At 40.4% G+C, this 22,797-nt stretch overlaps 1 protein-coding gene across 1 annotated transcript in view; it reads right to left on the bottom strand.

Moving 5' to 3' along the window:
* Positions 1-22,797, bottom strand: part of LOC117830213 (vinculin) — a 49,890-nt gene that overhangs the window by 14,894 nt on the left and 12,199 nt on the right. Inside the window, exons 2-6 of the mRNA XM_034708237.1 lie at positions 14,681-14,751; positions 10,555-10,705; positions 4,154-4,262; positions 2,787-2,909; positions 2,530-2,690 (exon numbers count right to left, since the gene is read on the bottom strand). Coding sequence (XP_034564128.1) covers positions 2,530-2,690; positions 2,787-2,909; positions 4,154-4,262; positions 10,555-10,705; positions 14,681-14,751 — 615 coding nt within the window. The remainder of the gene's footprint in view (positions 1-2,529; positions 2,691-2,786; positions 2,910-4,153; positions 4,263-10,554; positions 10,706-14,680; positions 14,752-22,797) is intronic.

Raw genomic sequence — 22,797 nt, 5'->3', positions numbered from 1 at the left:
GGCAGAAAAATAACTACATTTTCTAATTTCAAGGTTTTATTTCAACTTTAGCTACTATTTTTGTAGATTCTTTTTTTTTACTTTAATGGGTAAAATGTACTATTTTTAGATAATTAAGAAAAAAAAAACATTTTTGAAGACATCTCACAACTCCCCATTTGTGTCTCACAACCCCCCAGGGGATCCCAACCCCCACTTTGGGAACCCCTACTTTAGAATATAACACCAAGAAATGATAGCGAAATGCAGACATATCTGCAGGTGCAGGTTCTGCTTTTTACCTGAGCCTCTAATTGATTCTCAAATTTCTAATTTTGGACTGTAAACAATTTAGTGCGTAGAAAAAGATCGCTATTGGCTACACTGGAATGCCGAAGAGCTTCCATCATTCTAAGAGGCATATACAGTTGTGCTCATAAGTTTACACACCCTGGCAGAATTTGTGATTTTTTTGGCCATTTTTCAGAGAATATGAATGATAAGAGGAAAACTTTTTTTCACTCATGGTTAGTGGTTGGGTGAAGCCATTTATAGTCAAACAACTGTGTTTACTCTTTTTGTATCATAATGACAACAGAAACTACCCATGAAATCATTAATTCTGCCAGGGTAAGTAAACTCATGAGCACAACTGTATATCCCCATCAGACAATAGCCAGTGGGTTCTGAGATCACATTCAAATCAATACTGTGTGAGTCAGGTCAATCAATATTCAGACGGGTTGAGGACATGCACGTGGTCAGGTTGAAATGACATTGGAGGACGACACTTAGATGTTGATTCAATGTCATGTTATGAAGCAAAAACAAATCCAAAGAAGAAAAACAAAACACTGCATGGATCAACATTTCAGCATTTCTACCTGCTTGAATTGTATAATCAACACCAGTCCATTAGCAGTATAGTAATATATTCTACACTGCTAATTTGATCTATAGTTGTAGTTACAGTCAATAGTTCAACCTCACAGCAGCATCACTAGAAAAGCACACAATGGCACCACAGACAGGCAGACAGCACACACATCTGTCAGACATGCTGCCGCACAACCAAGGTGCGAGAGAGATACAGCTTACCTTCTACAGGGGGTGAAGGGGGGAAAGAAACAGTGAAAAGAAAGGAAGAATGACATAAATATAAACAGTAAACAGGACATACCAACTAAAAAAAAGTGTAAACAAAAACAGAAGTGTCATAGGACCGGGATATCTCAAAAGTTTTAGGGCAGGATAGAAGAGGAAGAACATGCAGTGCAGAATAACGAAAGAACCCACAAGAGAAACTTGCTGCTCAGAGAAAGTATTCCTTCTTTTTTAGCTAGCGAGAGGACCTTTTAGCTTTTGTTGACATTGGCGCCCCCTGTGGACAAAGTGGTACCTCTTTTCTCTTTCCTGACTAGGTTCTGAGGAAGAATCTTACGGTCAAAATGATCAATTTCTGAAAAATGTAACAGAAAGGCTGTTACTGACACAAGACTTCCACCAGATCCGTGTCCGGTCCGTCTCTGTGCGCTCTCGTCCGTCAACACCCACCGGTTGCGTTTTCGGAAAGCGGCACGGAGCAGGAACGCCAGACAGCTGGAGTCATGTGACCAAGGTTTTCCCGTGGTAATCACTGAATCCCAGATTCTCCTCCTCCTCTCCTCATCCATGTTGTCTTTATCAGCCTCTGAAAACCTCTGACTTGTTGACTCCAGGCCTGCCTCCACTCTAAGTGTTTTATTCTGAAATGAACCAGGTTTTTATTTTGTTTTGGTGCTTGACTTCCTGTCCCGCTCCATCTGCTCTGTGCTGAATTGATGCGTCGTGCTCCGGCATCCGGCAAAAATAGAAGTCTTGCGTATCTGATCCGATGCGTTCCGACCTGCCGGATCAGAGACGCAGCCGCAACGCAACGGAGCGGATCCAGTGGGGGTTAACACATGGACTAGAATAGAAATCTATCAGATCCGGTGCCATGATGGATCGGAGACGGACTGGACACGAATCTGGTGGAATTTGGCCTTGAGGCATGCTACTACTTACTTCCTCTGACACCTACCCTGCAGCAGTGGTTTCAGGCATTACAAATAATAATAAAATATGGATATAAATAGGCAATCTTTGCGATGATGGTCTCATTTGCTTTTGTATGTCATATAAAGAGATAATCGAATGCAATTCAGTCTGTTTCATAACCAGCTAAAAATCTCTTACAGGAGCTTTAATTTCTGAGAAAACAAATTCTTTAAAAATAGTAAAAGCATTTTTAACACCTGGCAATCACAAAATAAGGTCATCCTGATACAAAGAAAGTAAAAGGTTGACATTTACACAACTTTATAATATGTCCCGTCTGTCACATCCTGATAAGGGCAATGTGGGATTAACTGAGAGGGAGGTAGATAGCCACTATAATTAAGTTTTCTCCCTCATACATCACAGTTTCAGCTGTCTCTTCTCCTTCACTTAAATATGTATGAGTTCCTAGTTATCAGTTGTCTGCATGTGATTTCGATTATGTAAAAGAAAGTCATTTATTGTGCGCACCTTGTTAGCCCAGGCGTCCTCATCCCAGGAGGTGAGCTGCAGCACTCTGATGATCTCGTTTATCTCGGCACTCATCTTCTCAAAAGTGAAGTTACGGTTCTTCAAAGCCTCCTCAACGCCCTGACTGCCAGACGTCTTGGTTGTCACAAAGATTTTGATACCTGGAGAAGCATGACAGTGCAATTGTGAACATGTAAACTCAGAAATATAGAACTCTAAATCTCACTGTGAGAAAATAAACATGCTGAGGATGATACCTGAGATGAGGATGGGCAGCAGCTCTTTGACTGTGTTCATGGAGTTGACCAACATCACACGGTGCTCCTGGTGGGTCAGCTCCTGCTGTCGCTCATCGATCATCTTTGCCATCTTTGTCATCCCTGAACACAGGAGTAATGGAGTTTTAACACTGTTACATAACTTAAACATGAGTAGTTACTAGGGTTGCAAAATTCCAGGAATTTTCAAAGTTGGAAACTTTCCATGGGAATAAACAGGTATAAAACAGGAGTTTACTAAATTGAAGGTTGGCTCTTAATAGGGAACTTAAATATAGTTGGTGAAAATATATTTTAGCATAATCCTGACTAAAACAACCAGATTTCATGTAAGAAGATGCTTTTTTATTTGCATGTTGAATGGGACTTTTTTGGAGGGAGAGCGGCTCTTTTCATTTAACATTTTGAATGGGACTTAGTTGGGATTGCATTTTTGTTAATTTTTGAATGGGTTGGGTCAGGGGGATGAGTAATATCAAACTCAACATTCATGTTTTGGTCTTCAATGAAAGAAATGATTGTTCAAAAAATTATCTAACACTTGATAAATTTCTACTTACATAAAATCTGTTTTAATTGTATTATTTTTGGATGGATGTCTGCTTATAACAAAACAAATATGTATGCTTGGATATGATACCTTTCTATTAAATTACCCTCAATTCCAAGTTAGTTCCCAAACTTGCAAACTTCTGGGAATTTTCAAAGTTGGAAACTTTCCATGGGAATTAACAGGAATAAATCAGGAATTTACAAAATTCAAGGTTGGCTCACAATAGGGAACTTAAACAAAGTTGAGGAAAATATATTTTAGCATAACCCTGACTAAAACAACCAGATTTCATGCAAGTACAGTTGAATATCTATACTATTCCTCAATCACATGCACATAGCACACTGCTTACTGCAGGGCTATTGAGACCACGCCCCCTACATGCACTTTTTATTTGCATGTCGAATGGGACTTTGTTGGGATTGCATTTTTGTTAATTTTTGATTGGGTTGGGTAGGAGGCATGAGTAATATTTAACTCAACATTCATATTTTGGACTTCAATGAAATAATTGATTGTTCAATAAAATATGATGGATGTCTGCTTATAACAAAACAATTATTTATGCTCGGATATGATACCATACCATTATATTACCGTCAATTCACAGTTAATTCCCATAATTCCCATGGAAAGTTTCCTATTTGGAATATTTCCTAAATTCCCCAGCTTGACTTCCCATGGAAATTTACCAGAATTTTTCCACCCCTTTGCAACCCTAGTAGTTATAACCTCTGAGATATTGTATCGTCTAGGCAGTGACATAATGTTTTATTTCTGCGATTAGACTGACCTGGTCCAAGGTTCTTTGTGTACGTGATCAGGTCCTCCATAGACTCCACCACCTCTGCCACTGTCAGGTACTCCAGGATGCCTTTGCACACTCGGATTATTTTGCGAACCTGAGACAATAATCAGATAAGATCAACAAAAACCCTAAATCATTCACAATGTTGCATTCCTAGAGACAAGAGATTATGCAAACTCACCCCCCCTCCCTCTTCCCCTTCTCTCTAATTTCCCTCTGATAATGCTGCCTAATGACATTCCAGCCTCTTTGTCCCACTTCTCTCCAGCTTTATGTGGACTGCTAGAGTCACCACACCACCACCACACAGAACTGGAGCTGTCCCTGAGCTGAATCGGAAAACATGATGCCACTGCTGACTGATGACTCTTGCTGACTGCTGCAGACAGCACAGGGACGCCTGATGTCTGCTCCAGGAGAGCTGATATGCAACTTTTTTTAATTTCCCTCTCCATCCCTCAGAGCCAAAAGAAAGATGGACCTGCCTGATAGATGATACCCCCTGCCTGGTTTCAGATTTAGGATGTGTGTGAGTGAGAAATATGGACAGTCCCAAAGACTTCCGTGGCATATTTATCTGCCTGTCTGTCTTCTCAATAAGCAATACAGCGCCCGAGGGGAGGATGCAGGAATGGATAGCGTTCTTATAGCAGCAGAGGCCTGTGGCTGCGGCCCTCTGACTTGCTGAAGTAACCATTAAAAACACTCTGAAAGCACTTCGGCACAGCTTCTGCTCAGACAAAATCAATGATACAAGATTGAAAACAGTTACACACTATTACAGCTACACTGTGTTCTGTCCATTTCTCAACCTCTGCTGCTGTTTGGTTTGGTGTTTGTTAAAGTTAGTGTCTAATCTTTCAGACTTTACCATAAAACTCAATTTAATATAAATTAAGATGCAGAGTCAAGATGAGGATCATTCCTTTTCATTTATATCATGATGATCCCAGTCTATCAATTCTACTAGAGATAGTTTTCTATTTTTTTATTGTCGTTTCATCTACCGACTCAAAAAGTCATTTTAATAACTGGACCTTGAACACATAATATAGCCTTATGTCACACCATTAACTTGGTAGATTTTAATCCTACCATTTTCATCCCAGATATCTATATTGGATTACTTTGTTTCAACTAACAGGGCTTGCCAGAAGCTTTAGTTTCACTTTCCATAGCTGCTTTGTGAGGAGGAGGAGGATGACTCTCCTGCAGCCCCTTCCCATGAGACTCAACAGCAGGATCAATAAGTTCAAATGTTATTGATTTTCAGGTTATATAAAACAAAAGTGAACCAGATTTCAACCCCAAACCCTGCATAGAGTGTCTCCTATAGTTTGAGGAAGAATTTCTAGGCCATGTTTTCATGATATGATGAAATCAAGTCGTTATTTAGTTAAAACATAGATAAAGACTTTGAGACGTTTAAAAGTAAATTAAAGACCCATCTATATAGTCTCTTTTATGTAGCCTTTTTTATCACGTTTTTAAATGTATCATTTTAATGTCACTTTAAATGTATTTTAATATTCTACTGTTTTATTTATCTTTAAATCTTAAATTCCTATTATCTAATTACTATTCTTTATTGCTATTTTAGTGCTTTTATGTATCTTCAACTTTTATCTTCACCTTTTTTATTGTCTTAACTACTTATGTTTTATCATTTATTTACTTATTTCCTAACATTTTCCCTTTGTTGTTAATTTTTATACATTTTATTGCAATTGGTTTGCATTAGTCGCTACTTCTTTATAGTAAATGACAAATGGACTTTTCTAGTCTTTCTGACCATTCAAAGCACTTTTACACTACTCGTCACATTCACCCATTCACAGAACATACACACTGATGGTAGAGGCTGCTATAGTAAGGGACCATCAGTATTAGCTAATCTCATTCATACACATTCACACACCGCTGAACAAGAGAGGGAGCAATTTGGGGTTCAGTGTCTTAACCAAGGATAGGCTGACTCTATTGACTGAGCCACAGCAGCCGCTGTATCCATTTCTGCTCTATGTTTAGTCATGATATAATAGATTATTTTTGTTTGCAATTTCTGTAAAGCACTTTGAATTCTATTTGATAGGTAATAAAGCTTGATTGATTAATTGAAATAGGGCATTTAAAAAGGTGGTTCTGTATTTAGTCAGGCCGACTCTGATCACACCTCCTCTGGAAATAAGAGTGAAAAGCTCTTTCTGTAATTCTAGTAGGAAACTGAAGTTAAGGTATATCTTTTATCAATCTGACTTCATACTTGAAGTACTGTTGAAGTCTGAGTCTGTTTTATCACTGGATTCTACATCATGGTTTTCCTAAGTGTTTATGCAATTTTAACAAGATCTTTTACTTTATGATTTTTATGTTTCCAACAATAAAACCAGATTCTTAGACGTGCAAAATAGTATTTCTGGTTATCAATTTTGCCCTTTTTTTCTATCTGGGTTGTCTTTATTTTGCTATGTGAAGCCCTTTGTGTTGCATGTTTGTAAGAAAGGCTCTATATAAATTCTGTTTGAATATTGACATGTTGTTAAAGGTGGAGTAGGAGATCCTGAGAAAGCCGCAGCAGTTAGCTTGATTTTGAAAGCACACAGCCGAACAGAGCCCTCCCCCTCCTTCAGAGCAGCCTGTAGGGAGAGGGGAGGGACACGCCTCCAAACACATGAACGCGCTGTGGCAGACTCCAGCTGGAGGATGACGTCACGATAGCTAGCTGTGGAGCGGCGAGCGATTGACTTTATTTTCATCGGAGGAAAAACACGTCTATCTCCCATGTAAGTAAACCGCTTATATTACCACATTAAAAAAGTATGTAATTAGTTAGAATGCACAGCATAGCCTGCATGTTAGCTTTATGTGTGTTTGTTTTTTATCATCTGAAATACAGCTAGAGCAAGTTGTTGCTGCCGGGCTAATAACTCCTGGCTAGCCATGTTTATTTTGATTTAGCATGTCATGATGTTTAGTTACTAGACGGCTACAGTGCCTATATATTTATTAGCGTTCACCATTGTTGACAGTCTTCATTTTCGTGTTGGAACTACAACATATTGACTGTTTTTTGTGCTTGTTAGAGCTCTCATGATGACTGCTGATTACGATCCTGATACGAGCGAGAGGGAGAGCAACGACCGGGGACGAGCTCCAGATCCTGGGGAGAGCAACAGAAAGTTCCGCCATGCTGCACAGACAGGTTGTTGTCTGGCAGCATGGAGCACTTGGTGCAGGTCATAGAGGAGTAATACCTTGTTGCTGTATCTGGAAAATCCGTGAACCTTCCACATGGACAGTATAAAGGTTTCAGTTGGAAGTGAATTAAACTATGACATGATTACATACAATACTTGTATGGTGACCCTTTAGTTCCTTTGTATATATTTTATCTTCATGTAAAAAAATACTTGAGTGTGCTGTGTATACATTTGTTAAATAAATCTTTAAATTTACACTGGCCTCCTCTCTTCAAATCACAAAATAATTTAAATCCATATCAAGTAACATACAACATTATAAACAAATAATTACAATATCAAAGAGTTGTTTTACATTTACTTTTATTAGAAAATATATTTATTACAGAAATAAAAATAATGGCTGTTGAAGGTAAACATGTTGGCGTGGATCATCCGGCCTCCTTGTTCTCTTCTTTGGCATCCCCCAGTTGCTGTCAGCTTTCTGTGCAGGATTTAGCTCTGGAGGTCTGTGATGTACTTGTAGTCCTTATCCACCTTCATTGTGTACAGGCTCCACTTTTTTGACTTCTTGTTAAATATTGTGCAATACCTGACAGAAGAAAGAATCAGAAGTTTAGTCAAAGGTTCTCATTATCTTACAGCACTGTGCATTTGATTTCGATCATAATAACCCTTCCTTCAGCCCCATATGTAAACAGTTATTTCTTCTAGCCATTCAAGGAGTTGACACCACTATCACTAGTGTGTGCTTAGTGCCTACTGCAGTGTGTATTGTGCACATATGGTACATATACTGTATTTCTTATTGATATCTTGAATATTATCTAATATTTTCAGAGTAAGTGATGTCAAAATGTGCTCTCTCCCTCTTTGGAGAGGAAGACTGTGCCCACAGATTATTGATACAATTATTCTGTGTATTTGATTCCTTGTTGAACACTTTTATTCATGCTTTCCTTCACCAAACCAAGCTTTTAGAGAAGCAGCTAACATTCACAGGATTTTTTATCAGCCAAACGTTTTGTCTCTCATCTCTTTAGTCTGTATGGTGTCTGCCTGTCCTGCTGTGGTCTCAGATTGCGATTTAGCATGCAGATCACGTGAAGTGAAAGAGAATGGTTTGGATTTTATTTTGTGCGGACATTAAAAAAAAACCTTCTGCGTACGTAAATCAAAAATAGCTCATAATAAAAAAGAGAGCAGTATTTATACCTCCACGCAAGCAGTGGTCAAAGCAACGTTCATGTTCATGGAGTTCTTATGGGCCTGAAACTCACCGGTCAGAGGGGGACTCCGAACACATGAAACAGCTGGGGTGGAGGCCTCTGCGTCCCGTGTTTTAACGGTGTGGACGTCGATGTTTCCTTCTCGTAGCTATGAAAACACAGACAAGACGGCATTTAGACTTAGTACAACACCCCATTCATGCTGATAAAGAGCAACCGAAGAGCTACCAGCTAACAGACTGTATACAGGTCTCTATAAAGAGCTAGCAGCTAACAGACTGTGTACAGGTCTCTATAAACAGAGCTACAAGCTAACAGACTGTGTATAGGTCTCTATAAACAGAGCAACAAGCTAACAGACTGTATACAAGTCTCTATAAAGAGCTACAAGCTAACAGACTGTGTACAGGTCTCTATAAACAGAGCTACAAGCTAACAGACTGTGTACAGGTCTCTATAAACAGAGCTACAAGCCGTTAGCCGGCCGCTAGCATTAGCCGAAGTTATCGCTAGCTGTCTCATAGATGAACTAAACCATGAACACAAAGACAAATGAAATGACATGATTACCTGTCCAGTAGAAAATCAGCAACCATGGCGTCGCTTTAGAGACCCTTCAAATCCTCCAGCCGTCACAGAAATGCAGCCCGAATATTGACTCGTGTTTGTATCTTCATCCACTGTTTTTAAGTCGTCTCCTTTTCCATCACAGTCTCCCTCTTCTTGCTCTGTTTAGCGGCAGAACTTGAGGGCAGAACTTGAGCTAAATCGTTGGTTTCTCTCTCTCTGACATGTTTATCAGATGTTCTGCGTTAGTGAACAGTGACGATCTCAGTCAGGTCACGCGCACTCCTGTAAACAGGAGGTGTGTCTTTCGGCAGGTCACAGGTCATCCGGCCGATCAGCCAATCATTGCGCTCGGTGGCGAATGAATGATTGGACGAACTTATTGCAGTCTAGCTGCTGACACAGACAACTGAGATTTCTCATCTCAGTGTTAGATCACTTTGTGTATTACTCCCTATCGATGTATACATCGCTTTTAGCTCGTGATTGAGAAAAATGTATCAAAATAACATGTCCTACTCCACCTTTAAGTTTGCAGCCAATCAATTAATCTTTATTTGCATAGCGCCAAATCACAACAAACGTTATCTCAAGACGCTTTTACACACATAGGAGGTCTAGACCACTCAATGTCAAATTATGAACAAAGACCCAACTTCAAGACAGGGTAAGACTCAGTCTGACCCCACCTTAATCCACCATGAGCATTGCAGATCGCAACATTTAGCTAGTTACAGTTGAGAGGAAAAACTTCCTTTTAACAGGCAGAAACCTCAGGCAGAACCAGACTCATGTTAGACAGCCATCATGCCTCTACCGAGTTGGGTCTGGAAAGGGGGATAGAGGAGAATGAGAGACAGAGGGAGTGTTGATAGTGATGAGACGAGTAGTAGAAGCTGTTGCCGCTGGAGTCCAGCATGTCCGTATCAGCTGGAGTCTGGAACATGTATGGCCTTTATCAATATTTAAAGAGCAAGTGATGTCATATTGACAATTTTTCAGTCATCTGAAATATCATCTCTAAACATCTGGCTGGTTCAGGTGCGAAAAATCAAAGCACATGTAAGCGCACACTAGTTTGCACCAATGTTTTATTAATGTGCTGGGAGAGCTCTGAAGCAAAGGAGGGCAGAGAAATCAATTCTTCCTCCATCGGGCGTATCAATAAACCATCATTTAATTGACCTATTTCTGGGTGTTACAAGCCCAACCACACACTGGGAGACCCTGGGTATCACTTCATAAATAAACCTGTAAAAGCTGGTGATGCACCTGATCCCGATCGATGAGTCTTTACTGTGACAAAATCCGCTTACGGCAATCAGACGTCCCCGTTTGTTTTCAGGATTTTCAAATAAAAAAAAGATTGAAGAAATGAATTTATTATTACCTCTGCTTCATCAAAGGTCAGTAGCAAGTCAGAGGTCCCGGAGAGGATGCCCCGGGAGCCATCGATGAGGTAATCCCGTGCAGGAACAGAGTAAGGATCAGCTTTCAGCATGGAGGCAGCCTGCACAAGCTTTGTGCATGCGTTCTCCACTCTGCGGGGAAAGAAGAAGAAGAAGATATATCTGAAAACCTGTAATAAAAAAAAAAAAAGTTTCTCCAAAACAAGTCATGCTGTTGATATGAAGCCCTTCAGAAGCCAGATGGACATAGTGCATGACGACAGCACACTGCCTGCAGCAAAAACAGATGGAAGCCTTGGGATACAGCTAGCTGTAACACAGAGGAGCTGCTGTCTAAGCTCGTCTTCGTTTAATTTCCTCTTCTTGTATAATTCTATTTATTGAATTCAAAGCAAATACTAGAGTAAAAGGGGATGGTGTACTAATATCAGATGGACTATTTATAATGTGAATCAAATAGGGAAGCTGTAATTCTCTGAACTTCTCATACATCAAAGCTTAAATTCACATTCCTTTCATACACTTATTTTATAAACAGAGCAGATTAAGGGATAAGATTTTGGCTGATTTGTAACCAATGAAGTGTGAGAGTTTACACGTACTATGAGAAGCTTAGTCTGATCTTACTCATCCTAACACTTCTGTCAGTAGTTTCCTTCCTGTATGACAAGTTTTGTGTTTTCTAGAACTGGCAACAGACATGTTCACACAAAGCTGCAAGAAGTAGCCTCAGGGACTTTGCTGGGAGAACTTCATAACCATGGTCCATGGAAGCAATGGTTTTCTTTCAGAGGTTTTTGTAAAGTCAGAAGCAGATCAGAAAAAAAAAAAGTCTGCTTGGGTTATTTCTTTCTGTCAGAATGTCTGATAAATACTTGAATGGACTGGACGTTTTATTGGTTTTGGGAATCCTTGAGTGAGCCGGATATGAGGGATGCATTCTGGAGGATGGTTAAAAAAACTGAAGCGCTTGATGTGATTTGACCGCAGGAGGAAGAGCTCCGCCCTGGCTGGCTCTGGCTCAATTTAACCCCCACATTTCCACAGCAATGTAAAAAAAAAAAAATGTGTATGATTGATACTTGGATCCCGGGTGAGATGCACTCAGTGAACTCCAGAGCAGCAAAAACCACAGTCCTTTGATTCAGCGTCATACATGCCGCCTGCATTGTCTCACAACAGCCATATTGCACATAGAAACAGGCAACAAGCCAAGGTCTGAGCGTGTTCTAGCTCCAGGGGTGTAGTGTAGTGTTAATTTCGTGAACGAAATTATGACGATAAATGTTCGTCAACGACTCATTTTTCATGACGAAAACGAGACTATGGCGAGCTAAAGGGCATCACTAATAATACAAACTAAGACGATTGAGGTTTTGATTTCGTTGACGAGACGATGACGAGACAAAAACATCAGTGGCCGACAGTAGGACATTCAAAATCCATGTTTTCCCCCGCTGTGCGTCTAATCTTTAAAGATAAAAGTGATGCATTCCTGTGACAGGCTGAGTTATTATTTGAGGGGCGCAGTGCTAGCTTGGTCTCTACCTGCAGCAGGTGTGCTTTATGAACCAGCTCTCCTCACCTCCATGCATCTGTCTCATCATCATTCATTGATGATTTCTACCTCCTGGTGTGCGTGAGTGACAAAAACACAACTGGGGGACCTCTGTTTAATATTTGATGTTTGACGTTTTTGCCGCTTTCACCGTACAAAGCTCTGCGTCTACAGCTTGATTTAATCCAGTTTGGTGAAACATCAGACACATTTAGTAAGTTTTGATCAACTCCTAGGCTGTTTTCGAAATGGCCTGCTACATACTACTTACTAATGTAGTAGGCAGTAGGTATTGCCTGCGCGAGATTGACAGACGGATCGGGGCGGCCTCTGCAGTGATGCGGACGCTGTACCGGTCTGTTGTGTTGATGAGGGAGCTGAGCCAGAAGGCAAAGCTCTCAATTTACCGGTCAATCTACGTTCCGACCCTCACCTATGGTCACAAGCTGTGGGTAGTGACCGAAAGAATGAGATTGCGAGGCCAAAATGAGCTTTCTCTGCAGGGTGGCTGGGCTCAGCTTTAGAGATAGGGTCAGGAGCTCAGACATCCGGGAGAGGCTCAAAGTAGAGCCGCTGCTCCTCCGCATCAAGAGGAGCCAGATGAGGTGGTTCGGGCATCTGGTCAGGATGCCTCCCAGACGTCTCCCTGGGGAGGTGTTTCGGGCATGTCCGACTGGGAGGAGGCCACGGGGAAGACCCAGGAAACACTGGCAAGACTATGTCTCTCAGCTGGCCTGGGAGCGCCTCGGTATCCTCCCAGAAGAGCTGGTGGAAGTGGCCGGGGAGAGGAGTGTCTGGGCTTCCCTGCTGGATCCGGATAAGCGGGAGAAGATGGATGGATGGATGGAGAAGTGGTTTGTACGGAATTCAATAACTTTCACATTACTCCAAAACGGATTTCCCCCCCATCAAAAAAGAAGGAAAAAGAAGAAGCATAACGAGTGCTGTGCATTGCTGTGCACTGGTTGGATGCATACTGTGAAATTTTCCCAAATCAGTACACATCTGGGTAGTTTTGGCTTACTGCAGATTTTGCTCTAGTTCACTTACTACATACTAAATTTTGGCCAAATCAGTACGTACTGCTAGTATAGTAGGCGGTTTCGAAAACAGCCCTAGTCATCAAAGATGCAGATGCATTTCAGAGTGCCGTGAACTGACTGACTGTCCAGTGCGCCTGTCACTGCAGGTACATTCAAGGACCGTCGTAACTGTGCAATACAGTCCTTTAATGGCCTTTTTCTGTGAGCCAAGAGAATCAAAATACAGTCACAGTGGTCACATCAAGAATGTTTTCTTTGACTTTTTAGCAGGGACAGGCTGAATTATTTAACTTAAGGTATTACACAAGCAAAAGTGTTAAAGGAGTGAAATGATGATTTTAACACTTGGTATAACCCTGTTACCGTTATCTGACGGCAAAAATGAAAGACTAAAATGTTTTGAATTTTCGTCGACTTAAACTAAACTAAAACTATAAAGGGCTGAAAAGACTAAAATGTGACTAAAATGAACAGGCATTTTCATCTAAAGACTAAGTCTATGACTAAATCTAAAATAGCTGCCAAAATTCACACTGGTGTAGTGTCTATATGTTGCCATGATAACAGGCTATTTTCCACATTTAACGTCACAAACAAGAAGAGCTCAGTATCCATTCCTCCTCCGAGGGAGCAAGTTTCCAGCAGGATAAAGGCTAATGTATGTGCATGACATCAAGGCCTCTGTGTGTGTGTGTGTGTGTGTGTGTGTGTGTGTGTGTGTGTGTGTGTGTGTGTGTGTGTGTGTGTGTGTTTGCAGAGCCAGCCAGCAGTGTCCTTCAGCATGCTAGCGAGAAACAGCCATGCATTAACCGGACCCCAACCGACACTATATTTAGTGGAGGAGACGCATTCCAGCACATGTGCTGATGGATGACGACAGGGTGACGATGTGACTTCGAGGCGCCAAATGTGTTGAGCCTGGCGACCTGTGCCTCCCAATGTGTTCATCCCTGACCTTGTGGGGTAGAGGGGGAGGGGGGGCGCGCAATCTCTTCCTTCCCCTGATTGTAGTCTCTCAGGTAGTAATAATGATGGGTGAAAGACTTTGTAAAGACACATGAGCTCCTGTTAATGATTTACAGAAGACCAGGGATAAATTACACACATATGTTGGTCTACTTTTCTACAGTGATGTGTGATTTTTGTGTGTCATGTGCTGACATAAACCAAAAGCAGCAGCAGCAGCAGCAGCAGCAAGATACTTGAATGTATGAGGGCATGTATGAGTTTGTGGTCCTGCTCCTTTAGAGTAAAGGAGCTCCTCTGTGAGCAATGAAGTATTTATGTTACACCGGGGCAAGACTCTGAGGCACTTAACATGCCATGTCTGACCTTTGCTTGGGCACAACCAGTCATTACTGCAACAGATAAAGAGAGAAAGAGAGCCCAAGAGGAGGGCCAGTGGGTTTCACGTACTGTAAAGAGAGAACTGTTTCATCTCAATGCATTAGAGAGGTTTGACACTATAAGAAATGAAGGTCTCAGAGGAGATGAGTCTGCGCTTACTTGATGAAAGCTGGTGGCATGTCCCTTTTCATGATCTGGTCCTCAGTGGTTTGTACCGTGTCCTTCCCCACCTGGAAAAAAACAGATTCAGGGAATCAATGTCAACATTTTAAGGTTATTGAAGACTTAAAATGACATCATAAATACTCCTAATTTTCATCCTACTGCTCCTGCAACCCCATGATACATTCCAACTATGAACTAGCGCAGATGTTTTCTTGATTCCAGGTGCTCAATCTGATCTATCCACTAAGTTTCACAGTGATTCAACCAGAAGTCATTCCTTCTTTTTTTGTTTGATGTTTTTCAGGGTCACAGGAGGTCGGATCCTGTCCCAGCATGCACCAGGCAAAAGGTCAAAGACAACCCGTGCAGGTCACTGGTCCACCACAGTGTGAGTACAGATAGGCCTACTGTACAACCACGGTCATACAGCTATTTAGAGGCATACGAGGACAGGGGAAAGGATCGGCTGACCCTAACCAGGGCGAGTATGATGAGGGCATAACAATGTGGACAGACACTATTGGAATGAGTGCCAGGGTTCTTAAGATCTATTTTAGAAGGGAATAAATCTCAGATACCAGATATAGCGACATAGCGACTTTTTAAAGATGTTTTATTGGATCGGACAGTGAGGGGAACATGAGTGAGGGATGACATGCACCAAATCATGTCATTTTTTAATTAATGGACGTAGTATTCGTGATGTCACCCATGTGTTCCAGACAGCTTTTTTGAAGCCAATCATCGGCGGGAGCCATATTGGAAATGTTGAACGCACCCTAACGTCTGTCAAGCTAGTGTGAGGTAAAGAGGCGGGCTTTGAGCCTCCTAGCCAACAGCTACAGTGGTCCCGGCTGTCAGTCAAGGCAGTCATGTCCTTATTTGGGCAAAGCTCGTAATCAAAATATCTTCTGAATTGTTGCGTTAAAAATAAAATTGTCCCCCCCTTATAGTGTGTGCCGATAGAGAAATGAGCTATCCAGACTACACTCGTCTTTTGAACCAGGCTGTAAACATGTTTATTTCTGCTGTAAAGATCGGCTTTTTTGAATTGGTGTGTATGTGGTTTCTGGTGTTTCTGCAGCCAGCCTCAAGCGGATCCTCGATGAACTGCAGTATATAACACTTCCACATGGGCTTCATATTTTGAGACTGGAGGTTGTGGCTTGGTCAGGACTGAGAACTGATCCTTAGACCAGTGCAACGAGGACTATAGCCTCTGTACATGGGTCGCCTGCTAATCTAGCGCCCCATTATATTGAATTTTTGGATTGGAATAAAAATAAACATTGCCTTCATGCATTTTGGATTAGAAGAACTATTCATAAATAAAGTGAAATTCCACAACAAATCTTCTATATGAAGAATATTTAACATAATTGAGCATTTACAGCTAATTCTAATGTGAAAGACATCTAACAATCCTTCACGCCCTGCTTCAGTTGACTGTACACAGTGCTCAAAATACTGAAAGCGATTAGGCGTTAGATTACACTCTGATGTGGGATGGCACAGTTCCTGAACAACTCAAACATTGTGCTCTGAATTATATGCTCTCTTATTTCATGACTGTGTTTAGTTGTTATATATGCATGGAAAAGATCTCCATACAGTTGTGCTCATAAGTTTACCCTGGCAGAATTTATGATTTCTTGGGTAGTTTATGTTGTCATTATGATATGAAAAGAGTAAACACAATTGTTTGACAATAAATGGCTTCACCCAACCACTAACCATGAATGAAAAAAAGTTTCTGTTATCATTCATATTCACTGAAAAATGGCCCCAAAAATAACAGATTTTGCCAGGGTATGTAAACTTATGAGCACAACTGTATGCTAGTTTTACCAGGCAAACTTTGTACTTGACTTCATTTTTGTAACAAGGTTTTTAAAAAATATTCCACAAAGCTTTTTGACGGCTTCAGAAGTCACACCACACCAGTTTGGCACAGATGATTTCTTCTTCTTTTGTCATTTAATGGCGGTTAGCAAACAGCTTTCAGATGTGTTACAGCCTGATAGTTGTACCTCATTAAAACCTACTAAAAAGTAGATTCTCAAGATGACACAGTAGTCACATTATCTATCTATTTTATCATTATCAATAATATCAATATACAAATATTTGTAACCATGACCCATGCCTAGCAACTGTGATATTTTAAGTACAAAGCCTTCAGTTTAACTTTGTGTTATCACAACATATTCAGTAAGTTTGCTGGATAAAGTAACATTTCATTTCATTAATACAGTTTTAGGTCAAGTTATCAGTGCAACAGGAAATGTTTTTTCCTGCTTGACTTGGCAGTGATATTTCCACCTCCAATATAGTCCAGATATTCACAAGTCTGTCCTTGGTTCTGTGTCAGAGCTCCGCAGTAACAGCACTATGTGTTACACTGGCTTCTGTGGTTATAGTTCAATCATGGGCCAAGACAGAAAACTTTTCCTTTTGCATAAAATGTGATATTTTTTTACAATGCAGTGTTTTAATATAGTGACAAAAGGATTTGGTAGAGTTCTCTACAACTGGGAGCCTTAATCCAGTTTATGAATTAGGGTGAGATTTTGACAAGGAAACTACAAACTGTTCACTAGATTGCATTGCAAAGAAGTGATTAGGCTTTAACTTGACGCTGCTGCCAATAATCAACTATATGCTATTTGTGTGGTGGTGAAGCTGGCCCTAAAGGTGGTAAACAGTGTCCAGAGCAGACAGGAAACAGCCCCCACCCAGGCCTCTCCATCAGTCATGAGGATTTTGCATCAGTCAACATTTGAAGCTCTGGCACTAAGTTTTAAAGGAGTTGTCACACTTGTTCCGCCTCAGTAAAATTCAAATTTAGAGTTACCGCCAAGCTTTAGTGAAACCTTAGCTCACATTTCATCCTTGAACAGCAAGTCACATGTGTGAGTAGAAATGGTTTCACCGCAACTCCCCCCCATATGGAGTTTTGTCTTTAATCATGCAGTTTTCCAGATTGATGTCCTGTTACTCGTCCAGCCAACCTTTATATCAACAAGGCAGCCGGGAGGGAGGCCAGGCCTCAACCGGGTTATAATGTGCAAAGCAGCTGAACGCCTCCTCTGCCTCAGATGCCAAAATGACTCACCTCCCCCCATCATGACCTCAGCTCTGTAGGGGGACACAATTCACCCACGTTGAGCTGCCATGGGTAAGAGAACACATGCGTTCATGCAGGGACAAGGATCACGCTGACTGGTATAAATCAGCAGTGTCACTGCCCAAACCTCCTCTCTTTAGATCTGACATCACAAAAAATAACTACATGATTGATGCACTCATTGTCTCACATCACTAAGCCGTATGTAACACATTTAATAGATTTAATCGTACAACTGTGTCAGCTGTTTGCAAACAGTCATTAATCCTAAGCTTGGGGATTTGTTAATGGGACCGCTCACAGATGGTTTTCAGACTAACTTAATGGTTTTATCAATAATTAAGCGGCCATATTGGAAGTAGGGATGGGAATTTACAGTAATCCTTGTACTTGATTACTCGAGTTATCTAATTAAGGACTACTCAAGTACTCGCAATTATTATTGTTTTTTAACCGTAAAGAAAAACAAACAAATAAATAAATAAAAGTCAATTTTGTTCATTAGAAGGCTAATCTTCTCTGCTCTGGTTTCATCACAACGGTTGGTTGTCACATGTAACAACCAACCCCTATGTTGGCAAAATCATGCATGGTGAAATTAGTTGGAGTGCGCTGACCCTACATTTGGCATCACTGTAACTCAGACAGTGACTGCATGTAGCCTAGTTGAGTAGGCCATTATTATTAGGCCTATTTGTTTTGTTCTTTATGTTGTTATATAGGCTGGACTGAAGATGTGTTTCCTGTTCATGTTCCTTGCTCATTTTATATTAAAATGCATTAACTTATGTAGGCCTATCACTTGTCAGTGTAATTAAACTTTCAAACTTAGTTCTGCCTTCTTGCCTTTTTAAAAATATTTTTCCCATTGAAATACAATTGTGACAACCAACCCCATAGTGTGTGACAATCATCCCTGTGATGGGGTTGGTTGTCACAATGTGTCAGAGTGTCTTTGACAGTGAATTGCCTCTTTGTTACATTGAGTTGGAAAATGAGAGGGATACACATTTCAAGCCAACACCTTTAAGCTTCAATGTAATGTAGGGATGACTATTGAAAGATGTTTTGATGATGAGCAATCATCAACACAGTAAAAAGTGTGACAACCAACCATGTTCTCCCCTACTTCCAGACATCCCTTTTTTTAAACCAACATGTCGCAGGTGTCTCAGACGGTTCTATGTTGGTTGTGCTTTTGCTTTCGGTGGAATAATATGTTCCTAGAGAGTTGCCGTAGCTGCCGTAAAACAGTTGTTTTTGCTGAAATCTGGCTCGGTGTATACTAAAGCTGAAGCCGTGGCCGGAAAAGTCATACGTTTATATCCCGTTAATTATTTTCCTACCTAGTATATTCATTTAGGCGAAAAGAAAAAGCACATGGTCACACATGTAACGCTGGATGAGTTCAAGTTATGTTGCCGGGTGCGCGAGTAGCAAAATGCTACTTGAATAATGGGGTCAATGAAGAGTACACGAGTACCTGAGTACTCGTACCCATCCCTAATTGGAAGTTATATATAATCAAAGAAAAAAAAAATCAGCTGTTATTTCAGGAATTTAGGAGTAATTTTGGTCCAGTGGTGAGCATTCCCAGGGAGCTCGTCACTGTGTCCGACTCCAGGCAGTAGCAGAGTCATTCCAGGTGCTTGACGTGGAGGCTTTAATGGAGCAGAGCAGACATTCATCTCCCTGCTCTCCTTTCCCCCAGTCCAGAGAGACTCTGAGTAACTGAGGGCTTATAAATTAGAGGCCAGAGGTTATGCCGAACTAAAACTGGGGCTTAGCAGAGGCTGTCCATCTCAGAGCGAAGTGGTAATGCCACCCTGACACTCCACCAGTGAGCGGTCCTGAACAAAAGCCAACAACAGCTAAAGCTGTTTTGGCTTGTTCAGCTAAAGGGCAGCGGGGCTAAAGACTGGGGATATAGGGCAGTGACAGAGGAGTAAACATAACTGAGGGGGCAGGAAGTAACACAAAGACCACATATCCTGACAAAAACACAGAATTAACCCCAACTAAGAAAGTCTAGAGGTCTACAAACTTAGCGCCAATGTCTTTCAACAAATCCCAATTTTCTTTAGTTTTGTTAAAAGGTCCTGGATCAGATTTCCTTAAAGACATTAGACTTTTGGTTATTTCCATCTACGTAAAGATACCTCATATTTCTGTTTATGCTGATGACACACCAAGTTATTCCCCAGTGGTCTAATTTTAACTGGAGTGAAACCCAAATAAAACATATAATTTGTGGTCAAACAGTAACTTGTTAAATTGAAGTCTTATTCCAAGTTAAAGCAAGGTGAAATTAATGTGGAATGTAAGTAGTGTGGTAGGATGTGGCAGCATGGGTTTTTTATTTATTTATTTTTAAGAGTTTGGTTTAATTTAACTTGTGTTTTTGTTTGGTTTGCTGTTTTCCTTTTTGTTTTAATTTGGAAATTTGAATGTTTGTATGTCTATATATTTTTGTACATACATTTCTGTATGTATCTGTGTATATATTTTTTATTATTAATATGTTTATCACACTTTTATCATTATTATCATTATCATTTTTACCTTTATTTAAAAAAAAATTCCATTATGTTTTATGTTTATGTTTTCATGAATTTCCCCATTGTGGGATGAATAAAGGAGTATCTTATCTTATCTTACAGCTGGAGTCACAAGTGTGGTCATTGATATTTGTAATGTTTTCTGTTCGACATCAACAAATATGTTAATGCAGCTATTATTTTCTCTAATATCACTACTTGAATTTGTTTAGGATTATCTTAGGTTAACAGGTTTTTGTACTTTTTAAAAAAATCTAATCATATGTGCATTGTTGATGCCATTATACAAAAGGCTCTCATATCTGTTACCATTATTGTATAATCCTGTGAATGCTAATAAAAAAATTGAAGTCTTACGACATTAAAATGATTAAAATATTGAAAATAATTTAAGTTATACCAATCATTAATGGCATGTTTAAATGGAGACTTATTTTTCATACATTTTCTAGAACAGCCCCAGAGGATCTTTCACTATTTTGCTGCAAACATGTCTTTGTTGGGTCTCTTAAAATTAATGAACTTGATATTTTCATGTTCTAAGGAGGATTGAAACCAGTCATATCTTGCAGGGACATCTTTTTTAAGACGCTGATCCACTTCTGTGTGAAAAACTTGTCCAGTCCCAGAACACAACTTTTACGACCAAACTGAGATTTATCTGAGATCAAGTCAAGTTCAGACATGATCTAAACTGACGAAGAAAAGAAGTCAGACTACACCATTGGCCAACAATGTGGAGTCAAAAGCCAACAGCATGCTGTACTTAATGAGCTCTGAGTCATGCTTTCCACATAGCATCATGCAGAAGTGTGTCTGGAACCAAGCAGAGTTGAAGCTGATCACGGTCTTCCTTTTTGTCCTCCCTGTGGGAGCCTCTTCCTGCTGTCTGAAGTTCAAACCAGTCTCCAGCAGAACAGCGATCCAAACAATTCACTGCAAAAATAGAACTGTGACCCGACTGTTGTTGTCGAGCAGTTCATCACGCCTCGCCTTCTTTGCTATGCAGGGTCTCTGTCCAAAGTTTGAACATCCCATATTTATGATATGAACAACAACTAAGCCTGACACAGGGGCTTCTTCTGACAGTACAACTACCGACTCATTTGTTGTTGTTGTTTTTTAGTTATATGGCACATTTTTTGTCATCTAAAATGTGTTGTTTCCCACACACCAGTGTATCCAATATACCAGTATAACATACAGGGAGAGGTCATTTATTATGTTGCAGTATTTGACCATGAAGCTGGTAGTCCAAAAAGAAAGCAACTGCTTCCCTGAGCAAAGCATGCTGGGATACATAGCAAAGCGGACCAGGCTAACAAAAGATTCACTGAAGACAAAAAGTGACCAGTGGAGATGGACGGCGCGGGTTTCTATGAACTGGTCGTGCGTACATACCTCACAACTATCAATGTTACCATGGGCAGAGCTCAACTACTGTACTGGTAGCTAGAGGGAATGCCAGCTCTGCATAGTGAAAACAGATGGTACTAAGAAGAGCTACACAGTTAAACAGAAACTGCTGGTTTGACTTTGCAGAATGCTGTTGCACAGGAAGACAGTTTATACAATTTTCCCTCTGGCATCTAGTATACTGCTGTGAACTATATTATGTATTTTACGGTATATAAAACTGACTTCAAGCGGCAACCTCCGGTCTCAAACTATGAAGCCCATGGGGAAGTGTTATAAACTGCAATTCCGCTTGAGGCTGGCTGCAGAAACACCGGAAACCACATAGACACCAATTCAAAAAAGACGATCTTTGCAGCATTAATAAACATGTTTACAGCCTGGTTCAAAAAACAGCTTGGCTCTACGTAGCTAGTTTTTCTATCAGCACACACTGTACGGAGGGTGAATTTTTTTCTAACGTGACGGCTCAGAAGATATTAAGATTAAGTGTTTTTGCCCAAATAAAAACATGACTGACTTGACTCCCGGATAGGAACACATAGCTGTTGGCTAGGAGGCTCAAATTCCGCCCCTCTACGTCACACTCTGACTGGTTGAGTTCCCTATTTCCAATATGGCAGCCGCCAACGATTGGCTTCAAAACAGCGCTCAGGAACAGATGGGTGACGTCAAGGATACTACATCCATTATTTATACAGTCTATTCTTCAGCGGGGTATACTAGTTTAACCTATATTCAAGATTTTACGGTATATACAGTATAACATATTGCGTCGTCTACTGGTGCAACCTATATTCTAGATTTTACAGTATATAAAACTGGCTTTATCTAGTATACTAGTGCGACATATATTCCAGATTTTATGCCACATAAAATTAACTTTATCTAGCATACTGCTGTGACCTATATTATGTATGTTATGGTATATAAAGCTGACTTTGTCTAGTATAATGCTGTGACCTATATTCCAGATTTTATGGTACTTAAAACTAACTTTGTCTAGTATA

The sequence above is a fragment of the Notolabrus celidotus genome, chromosome 18, assembly GCF_009762535.1.
Source record: "Notolabrus celidotus isolate fNotCel1 chromosome 18, fNotCel1.pri, whole genome shotgun sequence".
Classification (NCBI taxonomy): Eukaryota; Metazoa; Chordata; class Actinopteri; order Labriformes; family Labridae; genus Notolabrus; species Notolabrus celidotus.
Note: the sequence above shows the minus strand (reverse complement) of the source record. Positions and strands in the feature narration are given on the sequence as shown.